This window comes from Ursus arctos, unplaced genomic scaffold (assembly GCF_023065955.2).
Source record: "Ursus arctos isolate Adak ecotype North America unplaced genomic scaffold, UrsArc2.0 scaffold_2, whole genome shotgun sequence".
Classification (NCBI taxonomy): domain Eukaryota; kingdom Metazoa; phylum Chordata; class Mammalia; order Carnivora; family Ursidae; genus Ursus; species Ursus arctos.
The window spans coordinates 86,895,770-86,920,020 of record NW_026622874.1 but is presented as its reverse complement, the minus strand read 5'-3'; the positions used below and the strand labels follow the sequence as shown (position 1 = coordinate 86,920,020).

The window sequence follows — 24,251 nt, the reverse complement described above, 5'->3', positions numbered from 1 at the left end:
CAAAGTAGTTCGGAAGGCCTCGCATTGGGCCAGAAAAGGGATCTAATGAACGAGTCTGGAGACCGCTGGCCATCCTATGCGTTCCTGCCAGGGACAGTGCCCACAATTACTGTCACCCACCAGCTGACCGTGAGCATAGGTTCGCCCACCAGAATAAGGCAATTCATACTCCGTTAACCTTGAATCCTGCAAGCCCTGCCATTCCACAAGCTGGCGGTTGTTGGAGCAGCTCTGAGCTTGGGCAGAATTCAAATGAGCTCTTGCAATCAACATTCAATTAATTGTCCGACGCCCTGGGCATCTGGGCCCCACGCCCTGCTGGTGTGAAGGGAGTTCAGGTCATCTCAGAGAAGAGGTGGGGCTGGGGGTGCTCACAGTTGGGCAATCCCACTTTGCACGAGAGATCCCGAAAAGGTTTGTGCAAATTTGGTCCACTGATCTTGGTTCAGATGTTAATGATAGTGGCTGGCATTTACTGACCACCTACTATGCACCAAATGCTTTTTTATAGGCACGATCTCATTACAACAGCTTCATATGCCTCCCTTTTTTTATAGATAGGGAATTGAGGCTCCCAGAGGTTAAGTGAGACGTTCAAAGCCCTCAGCTGGTCAAGCCCCAGAACTGCATGACCCCCAAAGTCAGTATTCTTGATCGTTCTGCCCCCACCCCAACCTTGAAGTTTCTGGGTAGACAGCCTCTGTAGGGCATCCCTACCTGGCAACCACAACTTTGTGTCCAGACCTCCTTGGGTCATGCTGCTCAGGAGGAAGCCTCCTTTGTCATACACAACACTTGGCGTCCCATGTGGGGCACTTTTTTGCCACCTTTGCTGCTGTTCCTTGCCATCATAGAGAGCCCAGGTGACTGTAGCTTCCACCTGCGAGAGAAGCCCTTCCTTTTGGTTTACACAGTCTAAGTCCCCCTGGGTGACCCCCAGGGAAAGCACAAGCCCCAAAGACTCTGCCACCCTGCATTCCTGCCCCCCCCCTTCTGATTGGGTCCTGCGAGTCCAGGTCCAGCAGAAGGCATGCCTTTCAGTTAAGCCTGAAGCTCCCTGGCTGTGGGAAGCCCAGGAAACTTTGCAGTCCTGACCTTTTGGGGCTCCTTCCTAGGGTTCCCTCCTGCTGGTCCTTGTCCTTCTTGGGGAGCCCAGCACCCTCTACTGAGCAGGATGCCCCCTCCTGGCCAGGTTTGTGGGCCGCCCCCATACCCCGCGGGGAGACTCTTTTTCCGAGAGTGCCTTGACTGACATTTTCCTGGCTTCTCAGCCCCTCCAATCGGGTGCGGGGCTCCTCGGGGGGCGTCCCCTCTCTCCGGGTCCCCCGCCCGCGCCCGGCGTGGGGCGCCCCCTCTCCCTGTTTAGGGCGGGCGCCGGAACAGTGTCGCCGGCCGCCTGCAGGTGTCTCCCCACGGAGGGGCGCACGTCCCTGCGCCGTGGCCGCTGCCAGGCGCCAGCGGCTCCTTGCCTAGGTGCACTCGCGCTCCGGGCTCCGGGCGCGCCGGAGCCGCTCCGCCGCTGCCGTCCGCCCCCCGCGCCCCCCGCGCTCCCCGCGCCGCGCCCTCACCCCGGGGGGGGCATGGGCCCGCGCCGCGTCCGCCGCCGCGGATCTCAGGCGCCCGAGCCCCGGGGCGCGGCGGGCAGCGGCCGCTGACGCGGGGCGCCGGCTGCCAACTTCGCGCGCGGAGCTCCCCGGCGGCGCGGTCCCGGCGGCGCGGGCGGCATGAAGACGAGCCGCCGCGGCCGAGCGCTCCTGGCCGTGGCCCTGAACCTGCTGGCGCTGCTCTTCGCCACCACCGCCTTCCTCACCACGCACTGGTGCCAGGGCACGCAGCGGGTCCCCAAGCCCGGCTGCGGCCAGGGCGGGAGCGCCAACTGCCCCAACTCGGGCGCCAACGCCACGGCCAACGGCACCGCCGCCCCCGCCGCCGCCGCCGCCGGGAACGGCCCCCCTGGCGGCGCGCTCTACAGCTGGGAGACGGGCGACGACCGCTTCCTCTTCAGGAATTTCCACACCGGCATCTGGTACTCGTGTGAGGAGGAGCTCGGCGGGCTCGGTGAGTGAGCGGCGCCGGCGGCTCGGCGCCCGGCTACCCCCCACCCCCCGCCCCGGGCGGCGCGGCCCCCGCGGCCCGAGCCCCGGCCCCGCGCGCCCTCCCCGCGGCCGGCCGAGGAGCCCCGCGCTCCGCAGGGCTCGGCCGCACGCCCGGGGGTGGGGAGCGCGCAGGAGCCGGCCGGGAGAGAGTGGGGGGCGGCCGGGACGCGCCGCCGTGCCGGGGCTCTGGGCAGAGCTGCTGCCCTTTCCGAGCGCCGGGAGCCTTTGGGGACGTCGCCGCGCCCCAGGGAGGCGCGTCTCCCGGGCACCCAACCCAGCGGCCGGTCGGCGGGGCGCGCGCTCCGCTCCGCGCCAGAACTCGTCTCTGGGCTCGCCCCCTCCCCCGCCTTCGTTGGCGGGGCACCGGCTCCCCCTTCCCGGCGGGTCCCGCCTGGGGGAGGGCGCACCGCCTGCTGCCACGAGCCCCCCTCGCCCCCCCTGCAGATTCCCGGAGCCTGGGGGGGGGTCGTTCTCCCAGACGGGGCTCGAGAGTCGGGGGTGGGGGGAGGCCGGTGGGTCCCCGGCTGGAGCCCTTCGCGTCCTGGCCCCCGCCCGGGAGAGAATGCAGCGGGAGGGGGGCGAGGCGGCGGGAAAGCGGGACCGCTCGGCTGGGCTCGGATCAACGTTGGTGGTGGTGGTGGTGGGGGGTGACTTTTCAGAAGGCGGGTCAAACTGCTCCCTTTGCCTCGCTCCTCTTCCTGTGCCAGCCCGGGGCAGCCAGGGCGGAGAGAGTGCCCCCGAGGCAGGCAGTGAGGCCGCGGTGGGGGTGGGGGTGCCGGTTCACACCACCCACTACCTCCCAGACCGTGTTGCTCTAGGTTGGGGCGTGAGTGAATTGACCTCTCTCCCCAAGGTTAAAAGTCTGTGCGTGCACAGCTGTTCCTCGTGCTAGGTCGTGGTCTCCGTGCGTACTCCGATGTAGACGGCGGGGCGGGGGGGGGTGGGGGGGTGGCTGACAACCGAGTTTGCCCTGAGTAAGTCATTGGCCTGTCTAAAGGACAGAGACAAGAAGGTGTAAAATAAACCCAAGGAGGCTGTTCCCTCTGCTTGGAATTCCCTTCCCCGCATCTTCCCTGGCTGGCTCCTCCTCAGTCCCCTGGAAGGTCCCCACGGGGCTTGCCAGGCAGGGTCTTCTGGAGAGAAGACCTCCCCATCCCCTTCGAGGCGGGGTCCCCTAACTTTGTGTCTCGTCACCACCTTTATCTCCTTCATCATGCTTGGCACAACCTGAGATTTTCTGGAGCTCGCGTCTGGGCACTGGCTTCTTGTCCCCTGTCTCCACCGGGTGTCCCTGTGAGGGCAGGGCCTGGGCTGCCTGGCTCGTGGTCATCCCCAGCCTCTGGGCAGCGTCTGGTGCACAGGAGGTCGTCAGTACATTTTTGTGGGATTCATGTTGGATGAGGGCCTGGGGTGATAGACCGGCGGTGTCCTGGGGTGCTGGCCGCCCCGCCTTGCCTCTGGGGGTGCCCCGCTGAACTTCCCTCTCACCACCTGCCTGATGCTAGCCGTTTGCCCCACACTCGCTGTTCGAATAGGATTCCACCTCTGACCGGTGTCACCCCATCAGACTCACTTCCGATATGTACTCAGAACTCACATCTCTACTCCGGGATGTAAAAAAAAAAAAAAAGAAAAAAGAAAAAAAAAAAAAAGAACCTCAAAAGGCATCTTGGCTAAAATTTTCTGCTTTCCACTCAGTCTGACCCTGACCTATTCCACGGAGGCCTCGTAATGTCTTACCCTGTGGAACATCTGCCTCTTTGGGGGGTAGAGGTCCCCACACATCACCTCCACTTGTCACCAAGTTTCCCCTTTGTGTAGAAACGCAGCCTCCTTGTCCTTCCTTTACGCACATACTTAAAAACACGAAGCTGCGTCTCTGGAGTGGTCCGGGCCCTGCCTCCGTGGGGTGTCCCGGCCCCCCATGGCTGGCTGAGCCTCTTCCCTGAGCTCTCTCCCCCTGGCTTCTCCCTGAAGGTCATGGCCCCCCCGCCTGCAGTGATTTCCGTGTGCGGAGCGTGGCCGTGTCGCTCATCCAGGGCTTGACACGGGATGTTTAAGCCCGAGCAGTTTTAAAAATTATTAATTGAAAAACATTTAAAGCAATGTTAGCTTACATTTATTGAGCCCTTAATGCGTACCAGGCGCTGCTGAAACTTCGCGCCCGCCAGATCCTGTTGACTCCGTGCCAACATCTCCGTGGCAGGCACTCCTTGGGTACCTCCTTTTCAGATGAGGAACTGGGGGTTCAGAGAGGCTTTTGTCCAGGCGTCCCAGCTGGCGAGGGGGCCCCGATTATCTTCGGGAACAGAAAGGGATCAGGGTGAATGATGCCGTTGGGGGATCCGGGATGGGCAACATTTTAGGGGGGGCCCTCAGCCGAAGACCCTCATCCCCAGTCCTCTGTTCGTAAAAACATGGGTGGTTAGTTTGTTGGATAAATAAAACAAACCCACAGTTTTCCCTTTTCTCTTCATCGCTGTTGGCTAGAGATCGCCCCTCCCAGAAAATCACAATTTTCCTCCCCGAGAGCTTGGAAAATAGTTATCAGCCTGTCAGAGCCGGTGAGAAATCTGGGAGGTCTGAGCCAGCTTGGATGGTTTCCCTGGCTGATGCCACAATGCCCAAATCCTGCCTCGCCACCTCTATGGTCCTGAAAGGATGTCAGGAAGTACCTGGCCTCAAACTTTGGTTGCTATGACAACCTTTCTTCTGCGTTCTGTGACCATTTTTTAATTTATTTTTTACTTGAAGAGGGGAAAAAAAATGCCCCAACACCCCCCTGCCCCCGCCAAACCTGCCCTCCTCTCTCCCCACCCCTGAGACATCAAGGACCATGTTCTTTCCCTCCCGCCCAAACTACAGGGAAGGCTTTCTTTCCTTCCCAGCATTTTACGTTCACCCCAATGAAAACACCAACCACGAAATCCTGACCTCTCCGTGAGAAGCAGCTGCTAACTGTTCCTTTCTCTCCAGCGCTTGTTGGGTAATTTCTTTCTGTGCCCAGAAGAACCTCTCCCCACTCTGGGCAGCCACAGGGAAATCTAATAAGCCCTTTTACCCACATGAAAAAATCTACAGCGTTCACAAAGAAAACTGCAGCCTGTCCTAAACAGACACAATTTCACCAGACCGGGCACAAAGAAAGCTTTTCTCCTTCCTCCAAGAAGGGGCGTCCACCTCCTTCAACAAACAGAAAGGGAGCGTGGCCTTGACACAGAATTACCCCGAGCCCTTCACGCAAATTGGATTTCTCCTCTGGATTAGATGCTCAGAAGGGCTGGGTGGTTGGCATCCTGGGGGGCGGGGGCAGCAGAAGAAAGGTCTGGAAAAGGAATAGTGAAGGTCTGGGGGTAGGGAGATGGGCTGGCGGGCGTGTGGTTGTGCTAACTGGGAGCACAGGTGAGGCTGGACCTCATCTTGCATGTGTTTGAACTTGAGTAAGTAGGTGACTGGGGAAGACTGGCGGGGTGGGTGGGCAGGGTCAAGGAGGGCTTGCCGGGAGGCCTGGAGGGAGGTGGGACTGAGGCAGCCACAGGGAAGGGAGGGACGGGTCCCAGGAAGCAGAAGCACTGTTTCCCCATCCCTGGGGTGGGTGGAGCAACGCCATTTGTGAAGGATGGAAGCTTCTCCGGTCTCCTGTCGGCAGTGTGGTTTGGGCAAGAGCCTCAGTTTATTCCTCTGTAGAATGGGGATCAGAGCAGGTGGCACTCGTTGGGGGTGTGAGTATTTAGGGAAATGTGTGCGGAAAGTGCCGCGCACCTGCTGGGTGTGTGAATGCCCCTTGCCCCCTCCAGAGGGCTGCCACCCACGTCCCTGCTTCCGCCGGTGACCCCCCTCAGTCGGCTGTCCACCCAGCCCCACAGCAATTGCCAGATCCTGTCTCGTCTTTGTTCAACTCCCTCCGTTGGCCCCACTGTCACTTAGAGTCAAAGCCATGTCCTCCCGTGGCTCCTCCCTGGCTGCGCCACTTCTCTGGGCTCCTCTCCTGCTCCCCCATCCCCCTTCGTGGTCACTGACTCCTCCCACACTGGCCCCCAAACGCCAGGCACACTCAGCCTCAGAGCCCTTGCACTGGCCCTTCCCTCCGCCTGGAATGCTTTCCCCCTAGATGGCCACAAAGCTATTTCTGGAAACTTCAAGTCCGTGCTGAGCTCTGTCGGCGCACCCAGTTCAAAATTGATCTCCCGGCACGTTTCCTGCTTGCTTTTTCTTCTGGCACTTGCCATGGACTTTACCTCAGTGTTGCCCATCTGTTTTGTGTCTTGCGATGCTGGCGGCTGAGTTTATCTGCTCCGTTCACCTAGTGCTCAGAGCACTGGCACATAGTAGGTCCTCAGCGAACATTTGCGGGATGAACGTTGGTTGTTGTTACGAGTCCTGCTCTTTCTCGGGCTCCAAGTGTCTTCTTACCCTGCAGCGAGGCAGGGGGCCAAGCGGGGACCCCTCCCCTTTCACTGAGGTGCCCACTACACACCCAGGTGCGTGTGCGGTGGGGCCATTCTCACTCAGGAGGAGGAAGCCCCTAGCTGACCCCCCCTTTCTGGCTTCCCCTTCTTTTCTACAGAAAACCCCTGATATTCCGCCTGCTCCCTTAAATTATGCCTCTACCTTTTTCACAAGTACGAGGGCAGCTGTGGTGTCCCCACCCAGGAGGCCTTTAGTGCTGGGAGTGTGTTGGTGTCATATCAGAGGGGCTTTGTGTTAGGATCGTCTGATGGGTGAGGACTGGGACTTTGAAAGACATGGCTCTAAACCCAAGATCAGTGTTGCTTCTTTCCATTTCCAGAACAGCTCTCTGACAGCCTAGTGCCATGGTTATACCTATTTTTTGGGGCACAGAGAGATGAAGGGACTTGCCCAAGGTCACACAGCTACCCGGTGACAGAGCTGGGATGTGCACCCAGGCAGAAGGTTCCAGAACCTGCCTCTTGCGTGCTGTGCGGCACCACAGTTCAGTCAGGCTCCCTGGGCTCCTCCAACAGAGGAAGAGCCATGCACTGGAGTCGAGAGCCCCAGGTTTGAGTCCAGACTCCAATGCCAGCTTGCTGAGTGACTCTGGCTAAGTCCCATTCCTACTCTCTCTGGCCTTTTCTTTCCTCATGTGTAGAATGAAGGTGTTGTGTGTTTTTTCTGTCTGGATTATGGAGCCAACAGAGCACACCCCATGATGACAGGCTTCAGAGACAGAGAGCCAGGGCCCCAGCCCCCACACCACCGCTCCCCTGCTGTGTGGCCTTGGTTGGGGGCTTGCCCTCTCTGGGCCTCAGTTTCCTTGGCTGGGACACAGGGACGATCAGAGCTGCCCCCCCCCCCCGCCTTGTTGGAGGTAAAGCCGATGGTGTGGGCACTCTGTCGGCACACGGCAGACACCCAGTAAGGGCCCTGGCTGTGAACGACCCCGTGGCCCACGGGTCTGCTCGGAACTTTCCATCTGTTTCCTTTGGCCCCGTGGTATTTACAGTTGCCAGCATTTGAAAATGGAGACACTTCACAGAAACGTCTGGATTTACGGCTTTTCTCAAAAGCCTGGCAGGTCCGTTGACACTGGGCCAGGGATCCCATGGGAGTGGCAGCAGGCTTCCCCGGGAGGCCACGGGCTGCCCCCTCCCACCCGCCCCCTCACTGTGGACATGACCTGTCCCCTTCCAGGGGCTCCGGCCTTGGGAGAGTCCTCCTCGGCACCTCTGGTCCTCATGACCCCATCTTGTCTGCTGGCGAATCCTGCCGGCTCTTCATTCAGAATCCAGCCCCCACCGAACAGGCCCCACAGGTCTGCCCTGGCCTGTGCCCTGGCACCCCACCCCTGGACCCAGGCAGTAGGACCTCCCTGGGGTCCCTGCTTCTGCCCTTGGCCCCCATGGTCTGCTTTCTATGCAGCAGTGAAACCCAAGTCAGATCACCTCCCTCCGCTGTGCACGGCCCTCCTGTGTAGTCCGTCTCACTCAGGTTTAGGGCTGATGCCTTCCAGGGCCTGTGGCCCGCTGTGATGTACCCGCATCGCCTCTCTGACCCCACCCCCTCCACTCTGCCCCAGCCCCAAGAGCGTCCTTGCTGGTTCTTGAACAGGCCAACACCTTCCTGCCCCAGGGCCTTTGTACTTGCTGTTCCTGCCCTCTGGGGACTCTTCTCCCAGATGTCTGCAAGGCAGGCGGGTCTGGTCTCAAATGTCCTCTTTCCCAGGGGCCTTCCCTGCCCACGCCCTCTCAATCAGCGACCTTGCCCCCCCCCGCCCCAGCACTTCCTTCCCACCGTCTCCCCCATGGGTGTGATTGTTGTGTTACCCACTACATATCATACTCGTTTATCTTCTTTATGATCTCTCTGCCCTTGCTCACCAGCTCGCTCCATGGGGGCAGGACTTGGTCCATGTCACAGAATGCCACATTCCAGCACCTAGACGGACTGGCACTTAGTAAGGGTGCAGTGACTGTGTGTTGAATGCATTTGGGATTCTAGAACTTCTTTGGACTTTTGGGTACAGCCAGAGGCCCTGGCTCTGTGCTCCGTGTCCATCATTCCCACGGACTTGTCAGTCACTCTTTCTTCGCTCCCCCCTTCTGTTCTGCTCCTGAGAAGCGGTGCTCCGTGGGACCCCATGGGGAGCTGGAGGGGTTCGGTGTGGTCATCGCCCCTGTTTCAATTCTGGGGTACCAGGCTCAGAACCATATTTTGGGGATACTATGACCTCGGGCCTCTCTGTGTCACCTGCAGGACCATGGTGGTGAAGCTCTTTTGGTCCCAAGAAGGACAGAAGCAGACTCAAGCCCCAGTATGGAAAAAGGCGTTTTTCATGGGGGGCTGCTGCCCCCCACAGTGTCCAGGCGGAGATGTAGTCACCAGGCCTCACAGGTCAATGCCAGGGCCCCACCTGGGCTCCTGGAGGCCCAAGGTGATGGGCCCTCCCGCCAACTAAAATCCTACAGGGCCCAGCCCAGAACAACAGGAGGGGGCCATAGAGGGACTGGTGGGGCCTGTGGGGGAAGTGGGGGCATCTGCCTCTGTTAGAGGGGCAGCAGCTGAGTCCCAGACGACCATTTTCATTGCAGGGTGGAGGCCCATAGGGGACCCCACTGTCCATTTTGTCAACACTCCAGGTGTTTCTAGGAAATCTCTTGATTGTTAAAATTTGGAAACCGATTCAGTTCAAAACAAGGAGACTGTCCTGCAGGCCAAAAGCAAACGCTTCCGACGGGGCGAGCAAACCCTCCTCTTTCCAGTTTGCCATTTCTAGAGCCGAGCTCTGCTGGTAACAAGTTTCGATTCCACGTCTGTTGGTTCACGGTCTTGAGACAGAATCTGATGGAATGGCGTGGTGCAGGGGGCCGCGGCTGGGACGGGGGGTAGGATTACACAACCGGTCCTCTGGGCAGAGGAGGCCAGAGCTGGGAGCCGGGGCAACGGATGGTGCTCGGGCAGACATTCCATAAAGGAGTCAGCCCTTCTGGCCGGGACTGTAGGAGTCACTGCAAGCAAGAGAAACTCAAGTGAGATGGCCTTGAGCAAAAAAAAAAAAAAAAAAAAAAAAAAAAAAAGGAACTGTGGTCTCTCTCTTTTTATAGATTCTAATTTTTTCTAAAGATTTATTTGTTTGAGAGAGCGAGAGAGCACAAATGGGGGGAGAAGCAGAAGGAGAGGGACAAGCAGACTCTGCTGAGTGCGGAGCCCGATGTGGGGCTCGATCTCATGTCCCTGAGATCATGAGCTGAGCCGAAATCAAGAGTCAGACGCTTAACTGACTGAGCCCCCCAGGTGTCCCCTTAAGTAATCTCTACAGCAAACGCAGGGCTCACACTCACAACCCTGAGATTAAGAGTCGACGCTGTACCGACTGAGCCTGCCGGGCGCCTCTGTGGTGTTTCTTCATAGAAAGTCTCGCGAGAAGAGTCTGGATGGTGGCGTGGCTGGATCAAGCAGGGTTACTGGGAATCTGTGTCTTTCCAGCACTTGGCTCTGCCTCCCTCTGGGTTAACTTTATCCTCAAGTGGACCCTCCCCTTGTGGCCGTCCTTGACAGCTTTGAGCTTACCTCCTGTCCTTCCAAGAACTTCAGTGGAAAAGCGAGGTCTTCCTTCCCAAGGTCCAAACAAAAGTTCCAGAACTGGTTCTTGGAGGATGAACTGGATTATGTCCTCAGCCCCTAAGCCATCCGTGTGGCCCAAGGGGGTAGCCAGGCCTTGGTCACTTGTGCCCTTGGTCACGTGGTCACACCCTGGGGGCGGGCAAGACATCTCTGACTGAGCCAGGTGGTCTGAGAGTGAGAGGAGTGTAGCAGTTAGCTCTTGCTATGTAACGCTGCGTAACAACAAAACCTCCGTGGTGGACCACTGCAGGCATGGACTCAGTGCGAGTCTGTGGCTCAGTGACTTAGGCTGGGCTGGGCTCACTCACGTGCGGGAGTCACTGGCGGGGGCCCGGGATCATGGGGGCACCGGGGCCTCTTATCGTCCGACAGGCTAGCCCGGCCGCTCTCATGGCCGTGTCGGAGACGTGAACGCGGGAGCGAGCACCGCTGTATGGTGCCTCTGCGGATGCCGCGTGTCCTTACATCCCATTGGCCAGAGCAAGTCACCTGGCCGAGTCCAGAGGCGGCGTGTGGGGTGCTGCAGTGTAATGGTGGCCAAGGGCATGGATGCACGGAAGGGGGAAGAACCGGAGGCATTAAAGCAATCGCTCTATCGCGGGCGTCGCTTGGACTCAGGGGCTGGTCCTAGTCAAAGGGGCAGTAGGTGCTGGTCAGGCAGGGGCAGAGCTGGCCCTCCTGACACAGCTGGGGAGCCTCTGGGAACCGAAGGAGTTTGGCCATGCCCTCCAGCCCTGGCCTCCTTCTTTTAGCCAAGACACTGCAGCTGAGCTTGACGCTGGAAGTTCTTTTTTTGTTGTTGTTGAAGATTTTATTTATTCATTTGAGAGAGAGCACAAGCAGGGAGAGGTGGAGAGGCAGAGGGAGAGGGTGAAGCAGACTCCCCACTGCACTGGGAGCCTGACGCGGGGCTCGATCCCAGGACCTAGAGATCATGACCTGAGCCGAAGGCAGACGCTTAACCCTCTGAGCCACCTAGGCGTCCCCAGAGGCCAGAGGTTCTTAACTGTTTGGTGTGCTGGGACTCTGTGATGCTGGCCTGAAACCAGGTGCCTGCATCGCAGAGAAAGGCATCCCCCTAAACACACCGCTGGGCCTCTAGTTTCCTGAGGTCCGTCCCTGGACACCACATCAGGCTATCTCTGACCACCTGCTGTTTCCCAAACTTGGCCTATGCCCCTGATTCATCTAGAGAACTTGTTAAAATGCACATCCCCAGGGTCTTGCCCTTGGACTTTTTGTTTGGTGGGTCGGGGCGAGGCCCGGGAATCTGTATTTCTAACTAGCACCCCAGGGGTTTTGGAAACACAGCAGGGGTGGGCACCAGCGTTCTGAGCCAGCCCTGTCATTTTGCGTCTGGGAATGAGGCAGTGGGCAGGCCCGGGGCTGGCCGAGTGTGGGGCGGGACTGGCCCCCAGTCAGAGCCCCTACCTGCCGGCTCCCCCTGCCTCCTGCTGTCTTGTCTCCTGGGACCACCTTCCGTTCCCCCTGCTCTGCCCAGCTGGCCCCCCCTGCAGCTCTGGCTCCTCCAAGCTGATTTCCCACCTGGGAACACCCTGGGGGTGTTCGCTCCTGTCCATCCCTCGCCTGGAATTCCCTTCTTCCATCTGTAGGTCTCTGCTCTGCCCGCAGACCCTCGTCAACCCCCAGCCCTAGCTGCTGTCTCTTCCAGAGGCGGCTCGCTGAAATGACCTTTTTATTTATTTCCTTGCCTCTTTACGATTTCCCTCTCTCATCCTAAAGTGAGCACCGCAGAGCAGACCAGGGACCGCGTTCAGCTTCTCACTGTGGTGTCCCAGGAGCGGGACACAGCGGTCATTAGGAAGTGGCAAAGTCCCTTGGGATCCGAGAGCTGACACCCAGTGTCTCCCCGTCCTGGGAATGTGCGTGTTGCCTTGGAAATGCTCAAACCCCAAGGAACCATTGAGGGCTGCCTGGGGGGCCAGGGTGTGTGTGTGTCAGGAGGAGAGGTTGGGGAGAACGTGACGGGACAGGGTCAGACAGCCCTCCTGGCCTGTGCGGAGCCCCCGTGGCTCCCCAGGCCTGTCCCAAGGATCTCAACAGATCCAAAGATGTGGTTTGGGTGGGGACAGTGGTGGAGACTATGGTTTAGAACAGAGCAAGCAGAAGTTTTTTCTCTTCCGAGTTTTCAGGGGAAACGTGGTCCTCAGTTTCTGTATCTGAAAAGTAGGGGTAATGGTGGTACCAGGCTTTTTGGACGGGCTCCTTGCAGGGACTCCTGGTTGATACCTACTCCAAATGGAAGGCCAGAATCCCTGCCCCCAAACAGCCCCTTAGCTCCAAAAACAAATACAAGGGGCCCGAACTCTGCAATTGGCTGGTGATGTTGGTGAGTTGTGGAAGGTGGCCTGGCCCCACGCTGCCCAGGCCGTTTGGATACCTTGGTTGTAGGGTGCGGGGCCTGCCCACTTCCCCGCTGTGGGGACGGCCAGTGGCCGTGGGAGCCTTGTCCTGTGTCCCAGCCTCCCAGGAACTCGGTCCAAGGTGACGGCGGGACCAGGGTGGGGAGAGGACAGAGTGGGGTGGAAAGAGGCAGTGGGAGACAAAAGGACACAAAGGGAGAGAGACGCAGACCCGGGGGCACACACAGATACGCACACATGCACGCACGCTCGCACACGCACGCGGAGGGAGCAGCAGAGGGGAGCCCGAAATAGCCCGCGAGGCAGGACGGGGCCCATGTGGCCCTTTCTCTGCTCTTCTCCAGAAGCTCCGGAGTCTGTGGCTCTGTCCAGGGGGTCCTGCCAGGCCTTCCTCCCTCGGCCCTGGGCGTGTGGCGAAAGCACCCTTCCTCCCTCGCCTGGCCTCCCTCCTCCCTCCACCCGTGCCCTGTTGGGGGGCCTCTCCAAACTGTCCCAGGTTATTTTTATCAGTCATTCACAGTCTAGTAGGAAACTCAGTCTGTGGGCGGCCGCTTCTGGGCCAGCCAACTGGATCTGTGCCCTGTCGCCTCTGGGACACACTTGTGGATCCTCCACCACCCTCTGTCTATGTCCGTTTGTCCTCCCTTCTCTCCGGGCCTCTGCCCACCCTGCATTCTCGGTCAGAGGGTCCATTCTGGAAAAGGGGAGGGAGAGGCTTAACTCCCTGCTGCTCTCGGCTGCCAGCCTTGTCCCATGCTGTATCCCCCCTCCCCCTCCGAGAGCCCTTCTGGGTGGTTCTGGAAGAGGCACAGAGGGAGGGAGATCCTCCCCGGAGCACGGTTGGGTGGGGTGGACACAAGTCTCAACTCACCACTCAGTTGGCAGGTCCACTTGGAGGTGTGAAGGGAAGGACCAAACCCCACACTAACCACTTGCGTTCCCGCCTTCATCCGCCGGGACAGGCTGCGTCATGCTGCCATAACCGTCTGCGAATCTGGGAGGGTTCAAACAGCCGTGGGGACTGCGTTTCATGCTGTCCTCTCCAGGGACCCAGATAAGAGAGGCTCCCTCTCAGGCCTCCATGGCTGCTGAGGCCAGAGAACGGGATGAATTTCTGCCTGGAAGTGGCACCGGCCATGGGCCAGAGCAAATCCCATGGTCCCGTCCCATGGGCCTAGGAAGCGGGGATGCTGGGAAGAGTGGTGACACCAGTGACACCCACACCCTTCCCCTCTCAGTCCTGGCTCAACAAATGACGGAAGACACACGTACATACACGCCACTCAATGCATCAGCACATCCTACTGGCTTCCTTGAAGAACACATCCAGAGTCCAGTCGTTTCTCACCCTCTCTCTGCTACCGTGGCTGAGTCAGCACCATCCCCTGCCTGGACCACTCCATCACCCCCCTCACTGGTCTTCCTGCCTCCCCTTGTCCGCCATAGTCTGCTGAGGGTTCCTGTACACATTGGATGACGTCCCTTGGGTAAAGCCAAAGTCCTCCCAGTGGCCACAGAACTGGACCTAAGTTGTCCCTGTTGTCCCACTACACTGTGCCTCGCTTCCTCTGCTGGGCTTTTGCACAACCCCCTGAACCCCCAGGCATGCTTCTGCCTCAGGGCCTTTGCACCTACGGTTTCCTCAGCCCAAACACTCTTTCCCAGATTCCCACCCCCTCACTAATAAAATGTATGGGGTCTTCTCTGGTGACCCTGTTTAAAACTGTGACCCCCACTCCCAGCACACCCTCTTCCACCACTCAGCTTAATTTTTTTCCCCTACAACACTTCTCCTTCTGACATTCATTGACCTCAAATGCCCCAGTGACAGGCAGCCCATTCTCTGAGAATCATGACCTACACCGACTCTGTTTAATGGACAAGGACGCTCAGTCTCTGCAGGGAAAGGACCTCCTTGCAGAGCTGGCGCTGGGACCCGACTGCCTTCCCCTTGGCCCTGACTTCTAGTTGCTGGCCCTTGGTTATCCCTTAAAGATCCACAGACCTTGACCTTCAGTTTCATGACTTCTGCTCAATTTGTCAGAAGAACGGTTATTTAAAAATAGCCCTTCCCCGTCCCCCCAAAAACCACTTTTCCTGGGATGGGTAGGAAGAGAACAGTGGGAATTACTCTGATGGGAAGCCTTGAGATTTTTTTTTTTAGATTTTATTTATTTATTAGAGAGAGAGAGAGAAAATGAGCAAGGGGAGTGGCAGAGGGACAGGGAGAAGCAGACTCCCCGCTGAGCAGGGAGCCTGATTCAGGGCTCGATCCCAGGACCCTGGGATCATGACCTGAGCTGAAGACAGACGCCTAACTGACTGAGCCACCCAGGCGCCCCACGCCTTGAGATTCATTCTTTCATTGAGCTTTGAGCCCCTACTCCATGCTAGGTCTTGGCTGTAAGTGCGGGCATGTTAGCAGGTAATGAGACAGAGGAAGTTTTTAATCTCATGGAACTTGCATTCTAGAGCAGAAGGACAGATAAGAGGTTGTATATACATCTGTGCATTTTACTGAGATTTATGGAGTCCCTGCTAAGGCCACTGTGGATTTGGTGGCGAGCAAAACAGACAAAGGCCTTGTCTTCGCAGATCCGACTTCCGAGGCGGGATAGACAATGAGAGTGGGTTTATTGGCGATCCTGGCTCATGCGGCACCAGATTCGGGCCGAAGTGACCCCGGGACTCAGGGGTCGGGGAAGCAATCGGACTCCCTCCAGGAGTCAAGGCTGATGGGCTGATTCCACATGCATTCTGGCTTGCACCAGCCCGACACGTCTCTGTGACTTTTCATTTTCCCGCTAAAGGTGGAATTGAATTTGGAGACCCATGGTCATCTTTCCATATACGAAACCCTCACCTGCCAGCCAAGTTGTTCTCACCCTTCAGATATTTTCCAGGACACTATTCCCATCTTCAAAGATTTACTCTTTTGTAATAAGAGATTATTTGGAAGGATTTTCTGGAAGCTGTCTTGTCTTCTTCCATCTTCATTTACTTATTTATTAATTCACTCATTCATTCAGCCCATTTACGGAGCCCTTATCTGCTGGGCACCTGGGATACTTGTAGAACTTGAACAAGGCCCCTGCTCGCAAGGAGCTCACATTCCAGCGGAGACAGAGAGAATACGTAAGTTAATAAAATAGTAATAGATAATTCAGTAATTTCATAGTGACGTAAGTGCTATGGAACAGGGCTATGAGGTGGCACTCAAGGTTGGAGAATTTTTTTTTTTTTACAGATTTTTATTTATTTATTTGACAGAGAGAGAGAGCGGGAAAGCACAAGCAGGGGCAGCTGCAGACGGAGAGGGAGAAGCAAGCTCCCCGCTGAGCAGAGAGCCCCATGTGGGGCTCGATCCCAGGACCCCGGGATCATGACTTGAGCCGAAGGCAGACACTTAACTGACTGAGCCACCTAGGCGTCCCTGAGATTAGAGTTTTTAATAGGGTGTCATGTCATGGAAACTTCTTCGAAGGGGTGCCATTTGAAGTGAGACCTGAATGAGTCAAGGGAGGCAGCCTTCAGGGGGCAAGGAGCATTCCAGGCAGAAGAAGTCCATCCTTAACAGTGGGTTGCTACGGTTTTCTACCTTCGGAGTCCATTTTCCGTGAGTTGTGTTTTCTCGGAAAATAATTTATTCATCGAGAGTTTTGAACTGACTTGCATAAAATTTAGCACAGTGTTTTCTTAGGATTGAAAGGAAAAGTCTCTCTGTGATTCGTTTCCTTTTTGTACTCCTCATCCTGTGGATTTGAGTTTTCTCTCTTTCTCTTGTGTTTCTTGCTGGAGTCTGCCGAGTGTGACAGGGGCCCTGGTGAACGTTGCTTTTCAGACCCTCCAGAAAATGCAGACTGGCTTGAAATCCTTACGTGGGACCTGGGCTGAGATGTCACATCCTCATTCTGGAGGCCCTGATAATTTGGTCCAGCTTCCCCTCCTTTTTTTCCACCCAGGTCTTGCCAGGCTGTTTTATGGTCCCTCCCCTCCTCCCATCCTACCCCCTCCCCCGGCCTGTTTTTAAGAGTCAGTTCTTTTTTTTTTTTTTTTTTAAAGATTTTATTTATTTGACAGAGACAGCGAGAGAGGGAACAGAAGCAAGGGGAGTGGGAGTGGGAGAGGGAGAGGGAGAAGCAGGCTTCCCACGGAGCAGGGAGCCTGATGCAGGGCTCAATCCCAGGACCCTGGCATCATGACCCGAGCCGAAGGCAGATGCGTAACGGCTGGGCCACCCAGGAGCCCAAGAGTCAGTTCTCTATCTATCCATTCTGTTTGTTTAAGTTTTTGAATACGGCCTGTTTTCTTTTGGCTCAGTTTTTTGAGGTTTTATTAGCGTTTTCAAATATTTGAGTTGAAAATTTTGTTTCCGTATTAAAAAAAAAAATTCATTTGATGCTATGAGTTTGCCTCTGAGCCTTACTTTGGCCCTGTCTTGTGCGTTTCAAAATACATTGCTTTCTTTGAAATGATTTTCTGAAATTACAATTTTGTCTCTAACAGTTGTTTTTTTTTTTTAAAGATTTTATTTATTTATTTGAGAGAGAGAGTGAGAAAGAGAAAGAGAGAGAGCACGAGCAGGGGGAGGGGCAGAGGGAGAAGCAGACTCCCCACTGAGCAGGGAGCCGATGCGGAACTCGATCCCAGGACCCTGAGATCACGACCTGAACCGAAGGCAGACGCTTAACCGATGGAGCCACCCAGGCGCCCTTGTCTCTAATGGTTCTGAAACTTAAGTTTCGTTTCTCATTAATCCAAGAATAATTTAGTAGAGCACTGGAAATTTCCCAGTGCTTTGTCTTATTTGCTGAAATGTTGTAATCAATCTCTAGTTTTACTGAATGGTAGAGAAGGTGGCCTGTGAACTTTCTGCTTCATAATCTTTAAAAATTTTTTGGACGGTGTCTTGGTAAATGTCCCTGAAAAAGCAGGGACATTCCCTGTGTGTAGGGTAAAGCAGGTTTATAGCTCATACTGTTCAAGGACTTTCTTGTTTGTTCTTCTGCCGTCTTGATGGCCAGAAGCCGAAGTAGGTCAAAGGCTTTCCCTTCCGTAGAACTCTTGCCATTTTTACTTGTGTCTCTGCTAGTTTTTGTTTTTTATAAAGTTTGATTCGATGTTATTCATCACAAAACGATTCATGACAGTTATATTTTCATTGTGAAATTGTGGATTTTATCTTTTGTCAAGATAAAATGACTATTTTCCCCTAGTGAATACTTTTTGCTTTGGATTCTATTTTTTCATATTTTAATATTGCTGTCCCAGCTTTGTTTTGTTTGCGTCCCCTTGATGTGTCTCTCTCTAGCCTTTTCATTTTCACTTTCCATGTCTTTCTGTTAGGTGCATATCTGGCCAGAGCAGTGTACTTAGATTCAGGCTTCTGGTACAACCGGGGCGTCTTAACCAAACAACATTTATATTCAATCTCATTTCTCCTTTTTTTTTGTTGAATGCTTCCAATTTTTTAGTCCTTTTTCTTTCCACGTTTTCTTGGCTATCTTTTACTATATGGATTAGGGTTCATTTCTTTTTTCTTTACTAATAATTTAAAAATAGATACACACTACTGTTAATTCTGCTTTTAATACTTGGATTTCTATTTCTTTGATAACTAAGCAGAGCGATACAGCATTTTCTAATTCTTTTTTTACTCATATTGGTAACGACGACGATCGCAATGTGATCCTTTGCTTACCTGGTTTCGGTGCTAATTGCAAGTCCCTTAGTTTACTTTCCCTCTGCTTTTGTTCATATGTTGGTTGGATTTGAATGCGACATAAGACAGCCACCAGGGCCGTGTTGGGTCCCATGCTAGATGCTGGGATATAATCTTGAAGTGGATGACTAGGTAGGCTCCTGCCCTCATGGAACTTCTAGTGTGTTTGTATGCGCATGTGTGTGTGCACTCATATGTGAGTGTGTGTGTGTGTGTGTGTGTGAATAATACACAAGGTAACAAACCCACCCCCTCTGAGGAAGGAGAGCTTTTTTTTTTTTTTTTTAAGATTTTATTTATTTATTTGACAGACACAGCCAGCGAGAGAGGGAACACAAGCAGGGGGAGTGGGAGAGGAAGAAGCAGGCTCATAGCGGAGGAGCCTGATGTGGGGCTCGATCCCAGAACGCCGGGATCACGCCCTGAGCCGAAGGCAGACGCTTAACCGCTGTGCCACCCAGGCACCCCCTCTCTCATAATTTTAATGTTCTCTTTGTCTCATTCTTTTGGAATTTGTCCTGTATGGCATTCTACGAGCTTCCTGGATCTGTGGTTTGCTGCCTGACGTTAATTTGGGAAATTCTCAGTCATTATTGTTTCAAACATTTTTCTGTTCCTTTTTCTGTCTCTTTTTTTCTCCTAGTATTCCCATCATGCCTATGTTATACCTTTTATAGTTGTCCCACAGTCCTTGGATATTCTCTTCTATTTTTTTTCCTGTCTTTTTTTTCTCTTTGTTTCTCAGTTTTGGGGGGTTCTGTTGAGATATCCTCCAGCTTAGAGATTCTCTCCTCAGCCATGTCTAGTCTGCTCATGAGCGTATCAAAGACATTCCTTATTTCTGTCACAGTGTTCTTGATCTCTGACATTCCTTTTTGGTTCTTTGGTACTTTTTCCACTTTGTATCGCCCATCTGTTCTTGCATGCTGTCTACTTTATCCATGAAAGCCCTTAACCTGTTAATCATAGTTGTTTTCAATTCCTGGTCTCATAGTCCCAACAGCATTGCCATTTCTGAGTCTGGTTCGGATGCTTGGTCTGTCTCTTCAAATTGTGGGGTTTTTTGTTTTTTGGGTTTTGTTGTTGTTGTTGTTGTTTTTTTTGTTTTTTGTTTTTGCCTTGGAGTATGCCCTGTAATTGTTTTCCTGATGGCTGGATGTGATGTCTTAGGCCTAAGGAATTGCTGTAAACAGGACTAGAGCTGGCTGGGGTTGGGTGTTTGCCTTCCCCCAGGTCAGTTAGGCTCTGATAATACCGCAGGAGGTTAGGATTTGGTTAACTAGTTTTTCTGGAGAGCACGCCTTGTTAAGGAAAACAGAATGCTCTGGTGTATTTCAGAATTGTTCCTTTCCTGCTCCCCTGCGGGAAGCATGAGATCTTTATCTGATATTCATTGTGAGGACTCGATGGAACTTCTGGAGGTCAAGCTCACAAAAGTGTGGGCGCCCCAATGACTGGCTTCCCCTGGAGTTTTCATCTCTCAGACTTGTCCACACTGAGCCTCCGGCAACTTGTCAGTTATGGTTCCAGATTTCCTACCCCGGAGCTGGTTCCCATGGTGGTTACTGCTCTGGTAGGGTTGTTACTCTCTGTATCTGTCTGTGTCTCCAATTTTGGGACAGCAGTTTGCCCTGTGACCTCACTTCTTTTAGGGAACAACAAGAGTTGTTGATGGCATAGCTGTTCCACTTTTGACTTCTTGTTAGGACAGATCGGTGACTTGCAGGCTCCTTATATGCTGGACCGGAAGCTGGAGGACCTGTGTTGTCTCATTCTTCTGCATTCCAGAATAGTTGAGAAAGTTTGTTCTCCAGCTTCTGGCATCTCTGGATGTTCAGGGGAGAGGACCCGCACCCGAGCCCTACATCCTTCCTACGTTTCTACTCCAGTGCTCAATGTGAGACCGTGCTAGACGAGCTCTGACCGTGCCTTGCTCTCCATCCCCGTGCCTCAGCCTGGTTCTGCTGGGACCTCTATTGGGTCCATGTGGTGCCTCCATTAAGGCAAGAGGAGGCTCGAGGACCCAATATCAATCCCAGCCCAGCGGAGCAGAGATATAAAAGACAGAAAGATCCTCCCCGCCTCTTGAGTTGGGTCTCATTATGTCCCTAAGTCGTGTCGAAACGTCTTCCCTTGGACGGGCTCCGTGTCACTAACACTACGTTGCTGGTTCAGGCTCCTCTGGGGTTGGGTCTGCCCTTCATTGCTGCCGATGGGTGGCTCTGCCTTTGTATCTGTGGGACCTTGCAGTCCTTCCTGTCCTCACGTGGCTCCCGTTTCAGCTCCTCAACGAAATCTGTGGTCTTCGCCTTCAATCGGCCAAGCCCTGGGTATAGAGTTTAGAGTTTGTACTTTCTTAGGGACCAAAACAAATGCTTTCACGGATTATCCGTGCTTCCTTTAATGGGTGCCTTTCAAAGAGGCGCTTCTCTTCTCTATCTTGAGTATATTGTTCCTCTTTTTAGGTTGTGGAATTGTCCCCCTAGCATCCAATATGTGATTATTTTCCATGTGCTTCCTCATTTTGGGTCTGGAACGGTCTCTCCAGGCCTCCTATTGGCTCATACGTAGCGTGGGTTCTCTTTGATCTTTCTCCCTTACACTTGGCTGCTGTTCTCTTCCTGCTCCCCTGTCTTAAGATCTTAACTGGCCCTGATGGCTGGCATTTATATTGCTAAGCTGATTTCTGTTTTGGGGAATTTAAAAAATATCTTGTGACTCTGCTAGCTAGAGGTTGGACCTCCCTTGCTCACCTCCCGATGAGCCTTGAATACGGCAAAGAGGAATTACTTTCCTTAACAGAAATGATTGATATAAAACTACACTTCCCAAGGTGCACCCTGCCTGCATTTTTCCCCATCTTTGCCCAGTTTTCTTTACAACTCAAGATGCAATGCGCTGTTGCCTGTCCACTCGGGCTCTCGGCCACGTGCCGTCCCTGGGAATCGCAGATGTTGGCTGGCTGGCTGGAAGCTGGGGGTGAGCAGTCCCGGTCTCCATAGAAAGTGGCTCAGTGCTACGGAGGGTCGTGCTGCCTCTGCCACACCCAGCGCTGTCGTGGCTGAGGGCGGTGGAGCCCTTCAGGCTGCTTCTTCCTTGGCTGCAAGGATAAGTGGATTCATAGAAATTCCTTTCTGGTCCAGCAGCGATCATTGCCCCATTTGTAGCTGCCCTTATAACATTTCCCGGCTTTGTGTGTCTTCTTGACATTTTGGTTGCAAGGTGGATGAGAGGGGCAAATCACGTATCCCTGGCCCGCCGCCAGTCTAAACCTAGAAGCCCCACATCCTCTGATGGGCACAGGTTTTGAGGAAGAGGAGGGGGAAGCGTGGTAGACATCTCCACTGGATTTAGCATGAAGAAAATCTCAGTTGGCATCGGGACACATTTATTCGCTCATTCGCTCCTTCATTGCGTGACTACTCACTGAGCTCTGGATATACGTTAATATTTCATCAGATGCCTTTTCCTGGTAGGAACTGGAGGTAAAAAGCAGCGCGCCTTGGGTCTCTGTCCTGGGAAGAATTCCTCCAGCGCCAGCTCTGGGTGATCTTGACCAAATGACTCAATCTAGTGGCGCCTCTATTTACCCATCAGTAAAATGGCCATAAAAGCCCAAAACACCTGAAGGGTTGTTGTGAGCTTGAGAAGGGGCAACATACAGGTGAGGTCTCTTCCACAGCGCCCAGCACGGGGCACGGGAGCACGTGTGCTGCCTTCAGGCCTGGATGAAGCTCTTGGAATGCAGGAGATGGTCTGCGGTGGGGACACTGGTGGGAAAGGAGACGCCAGGCTCTGCACTGACTCCAAGAGATGCTGGGCAGCCAGTCAGCACTGCCGGGCCTGGGGGGCAAGTGGCTCACCTGCCCCCGTGTCCAGCGGGTCGGAGCTCAGCAGAGGGAAGGTTCTCGGTTCTGGGGGCTGGGAGACTGTCTCCATCTCCTGGGTCCCACTCAGCGGAAGGGGTTCTCCATTTCCTTTGCTGGAAAGGCACCTGTCCTTGAAATTTCATTCATTCACTCCTTAGAAAGTTGTTCGAGTGCGTGCTGTATGCCAAGTGCTTTTTGCGTGTGTTTGTTTTTGAGTTTTGGGGCTAATTTTTTGGTAATAAGATTTCAGTGACAAGACAAGGTCCCTCTACTCTTATCAACTTTCGATTCCTTTTTAGGGGGAAGAGTGGCAAGGCAACAAATAAACAAATTAATAAAGTGGTTTCAGAGAGTGAGAACTACAATGAAAGGGGGGTCGGGGGGGGAGGCCTTCCTGGGGGGCCGATGTCTTCCCTGAGAACCGACTGTCAGAAAACAGCCTCCCAGGGAGGATCTGGGGAAAGCGCGTCAGGCAGAGGGAACGGCAAGTGTGTAGACCCTGAAGTGGGAGCAGGGATGCAAAAGAGGTGGGTGTGGCTGGGGTCAAGTTAGGAGGTGATGGCGGTGACCCACACAAGGTGCTGGAGTGAGCTGGAAGGGGTGGGCGTGGGGGAGGGGGATGGGCATCGGGGAGGGGGTGGGCTGGGGAGCTGTTTTGCAGGAAGAAGCAACAGGACTTGATGAGGCGGCCACCAAAGGAAGGAGGGGAGCCAGGGACGGCCCCTGGGGTTTTGATCTGAGAGACCGATGGGTGGTAGTGCCATTTGCTGAGAGATGGAGAAAAACGGTGAGAAACAGGTTTAAGGGGGGAAAATCAGGAATTTGGGGTTTGGGCATATTGAGGTATAAGCACTCATGTTGACATCTGACCTGTTGAGGACCAAGGACAAAAGCCCAAAGTATTGTGTGTGTGTGTGTGTGTGTGTGTGTGTGTGTGTATGCGTGGGTGTGCTCTGTGGAGGGTTTGTCAACATTGACACTGTTGGCATTTTAGATCAGATCTTTCTTTGTTGTGGGGGGCTGTCCTGTGCCTTGTAGGGCGTTTAGAAGCCTCCGTGCCATTAGCACCCACCTCAGTGGGTCCAAATGCCCATCAAAATGTCTCCAAGCATTTTCACATGTCCTCTGGGGGACAAAATCGCTCCCGGCTGACAACCGGCATGTGATCTTCCCAGGGACACTGACTGTGGTCCTGGGAAGAAACGGGTCCATTTCTGGACACGCAGCGTGAGTGCCAGCACCACCCGCTTCTTCACCCATGGTCGGCATCCTTCATTGATCGTATTACTTTTTCCTACAAATCTCAGACGCTGCCTCAGAATCCTTCGTAACACAATTGACCAGGAGTCATCGTCAGTGACTGAGATTGGTAATGAGAGGAAACCCATTTAATCTCCCTGTTCTAGGGCTAGAAAGAAAGAAAGAAAGAACCCAGAATGCTGTCTGTGGCCCACCCACTGATTTACAGTAAAACCCTCGATAGCGGTCCTTACCCATCTGTGCCTCAGTGTCCCTGCATGTCAGCTGAAAGCAACACTAACTGCTTTCTACGGATCTGACAGAGCCTTAAGTGGGAGGATCAATGAGATAATCTTGGTAACTCAATTTGAGTTTTTGGAGGCGGGCAGAATCTTACAGAAATGCACAGCGGGATCATTATCTCATGGGGTGCTGTGAAGGTGAACCTGTAAATAATTAGAAAACATTTAGCTGTTATAAAGTGCCAGGTTTAATAATGGGAATAATGAAAAAGAAAGGCTCTCAGAAGCGGGCAGGCAGGTTGGAAGGCCTAGCAATCGGCTCTCAGGCTGTATTGCCGGGAGGATGGAGTGGCGGTGCTCAAGGCTACGGTAATCTGTGTGTGCTGTTTTGTTCGGGTTCCGCGTCACCATGGAGACAGACTTCCCCCCCTTCTTTCCGTGGAGCTGATCCCACACCCCTGCTCTGTGTATACACGGTACACGCTTGGCCCCTCCCTCCCCTCTACCACGACTCCTTCTGGCTTGGGCAGAAGTGAGGACTCAGGGGAGGCTCCAGACACGGACAGTGTCTGGGAATCTGAGCGCCAGCGTTGTGGGTTCAAGCCCTGCCTCAGCCC

General features: G+C 54.5%; 1 protein-coding gene across 1 annotated transcript in view; it reads left to right on the top strand.

Moving 5' to 3' along the window:
• Positions 1-1,724: 1,724 nt before the first annotated feature.
• GSG1L (GSG1 like) overlaps positions 1,725-24,251 on the top strand; it is a 205,187-nt gene continuing 182,660 nt past the window's right edge. The window contains exon 1 of the mRNA XM_026515663.4: positions 1,725-2,058. Coding sequence (XP_026371448.2) covers positions 1,725-2,058 — 334 coding nt within the window. The remainder of the gene's footprint in view (positions 2,059-24,251) is intronic.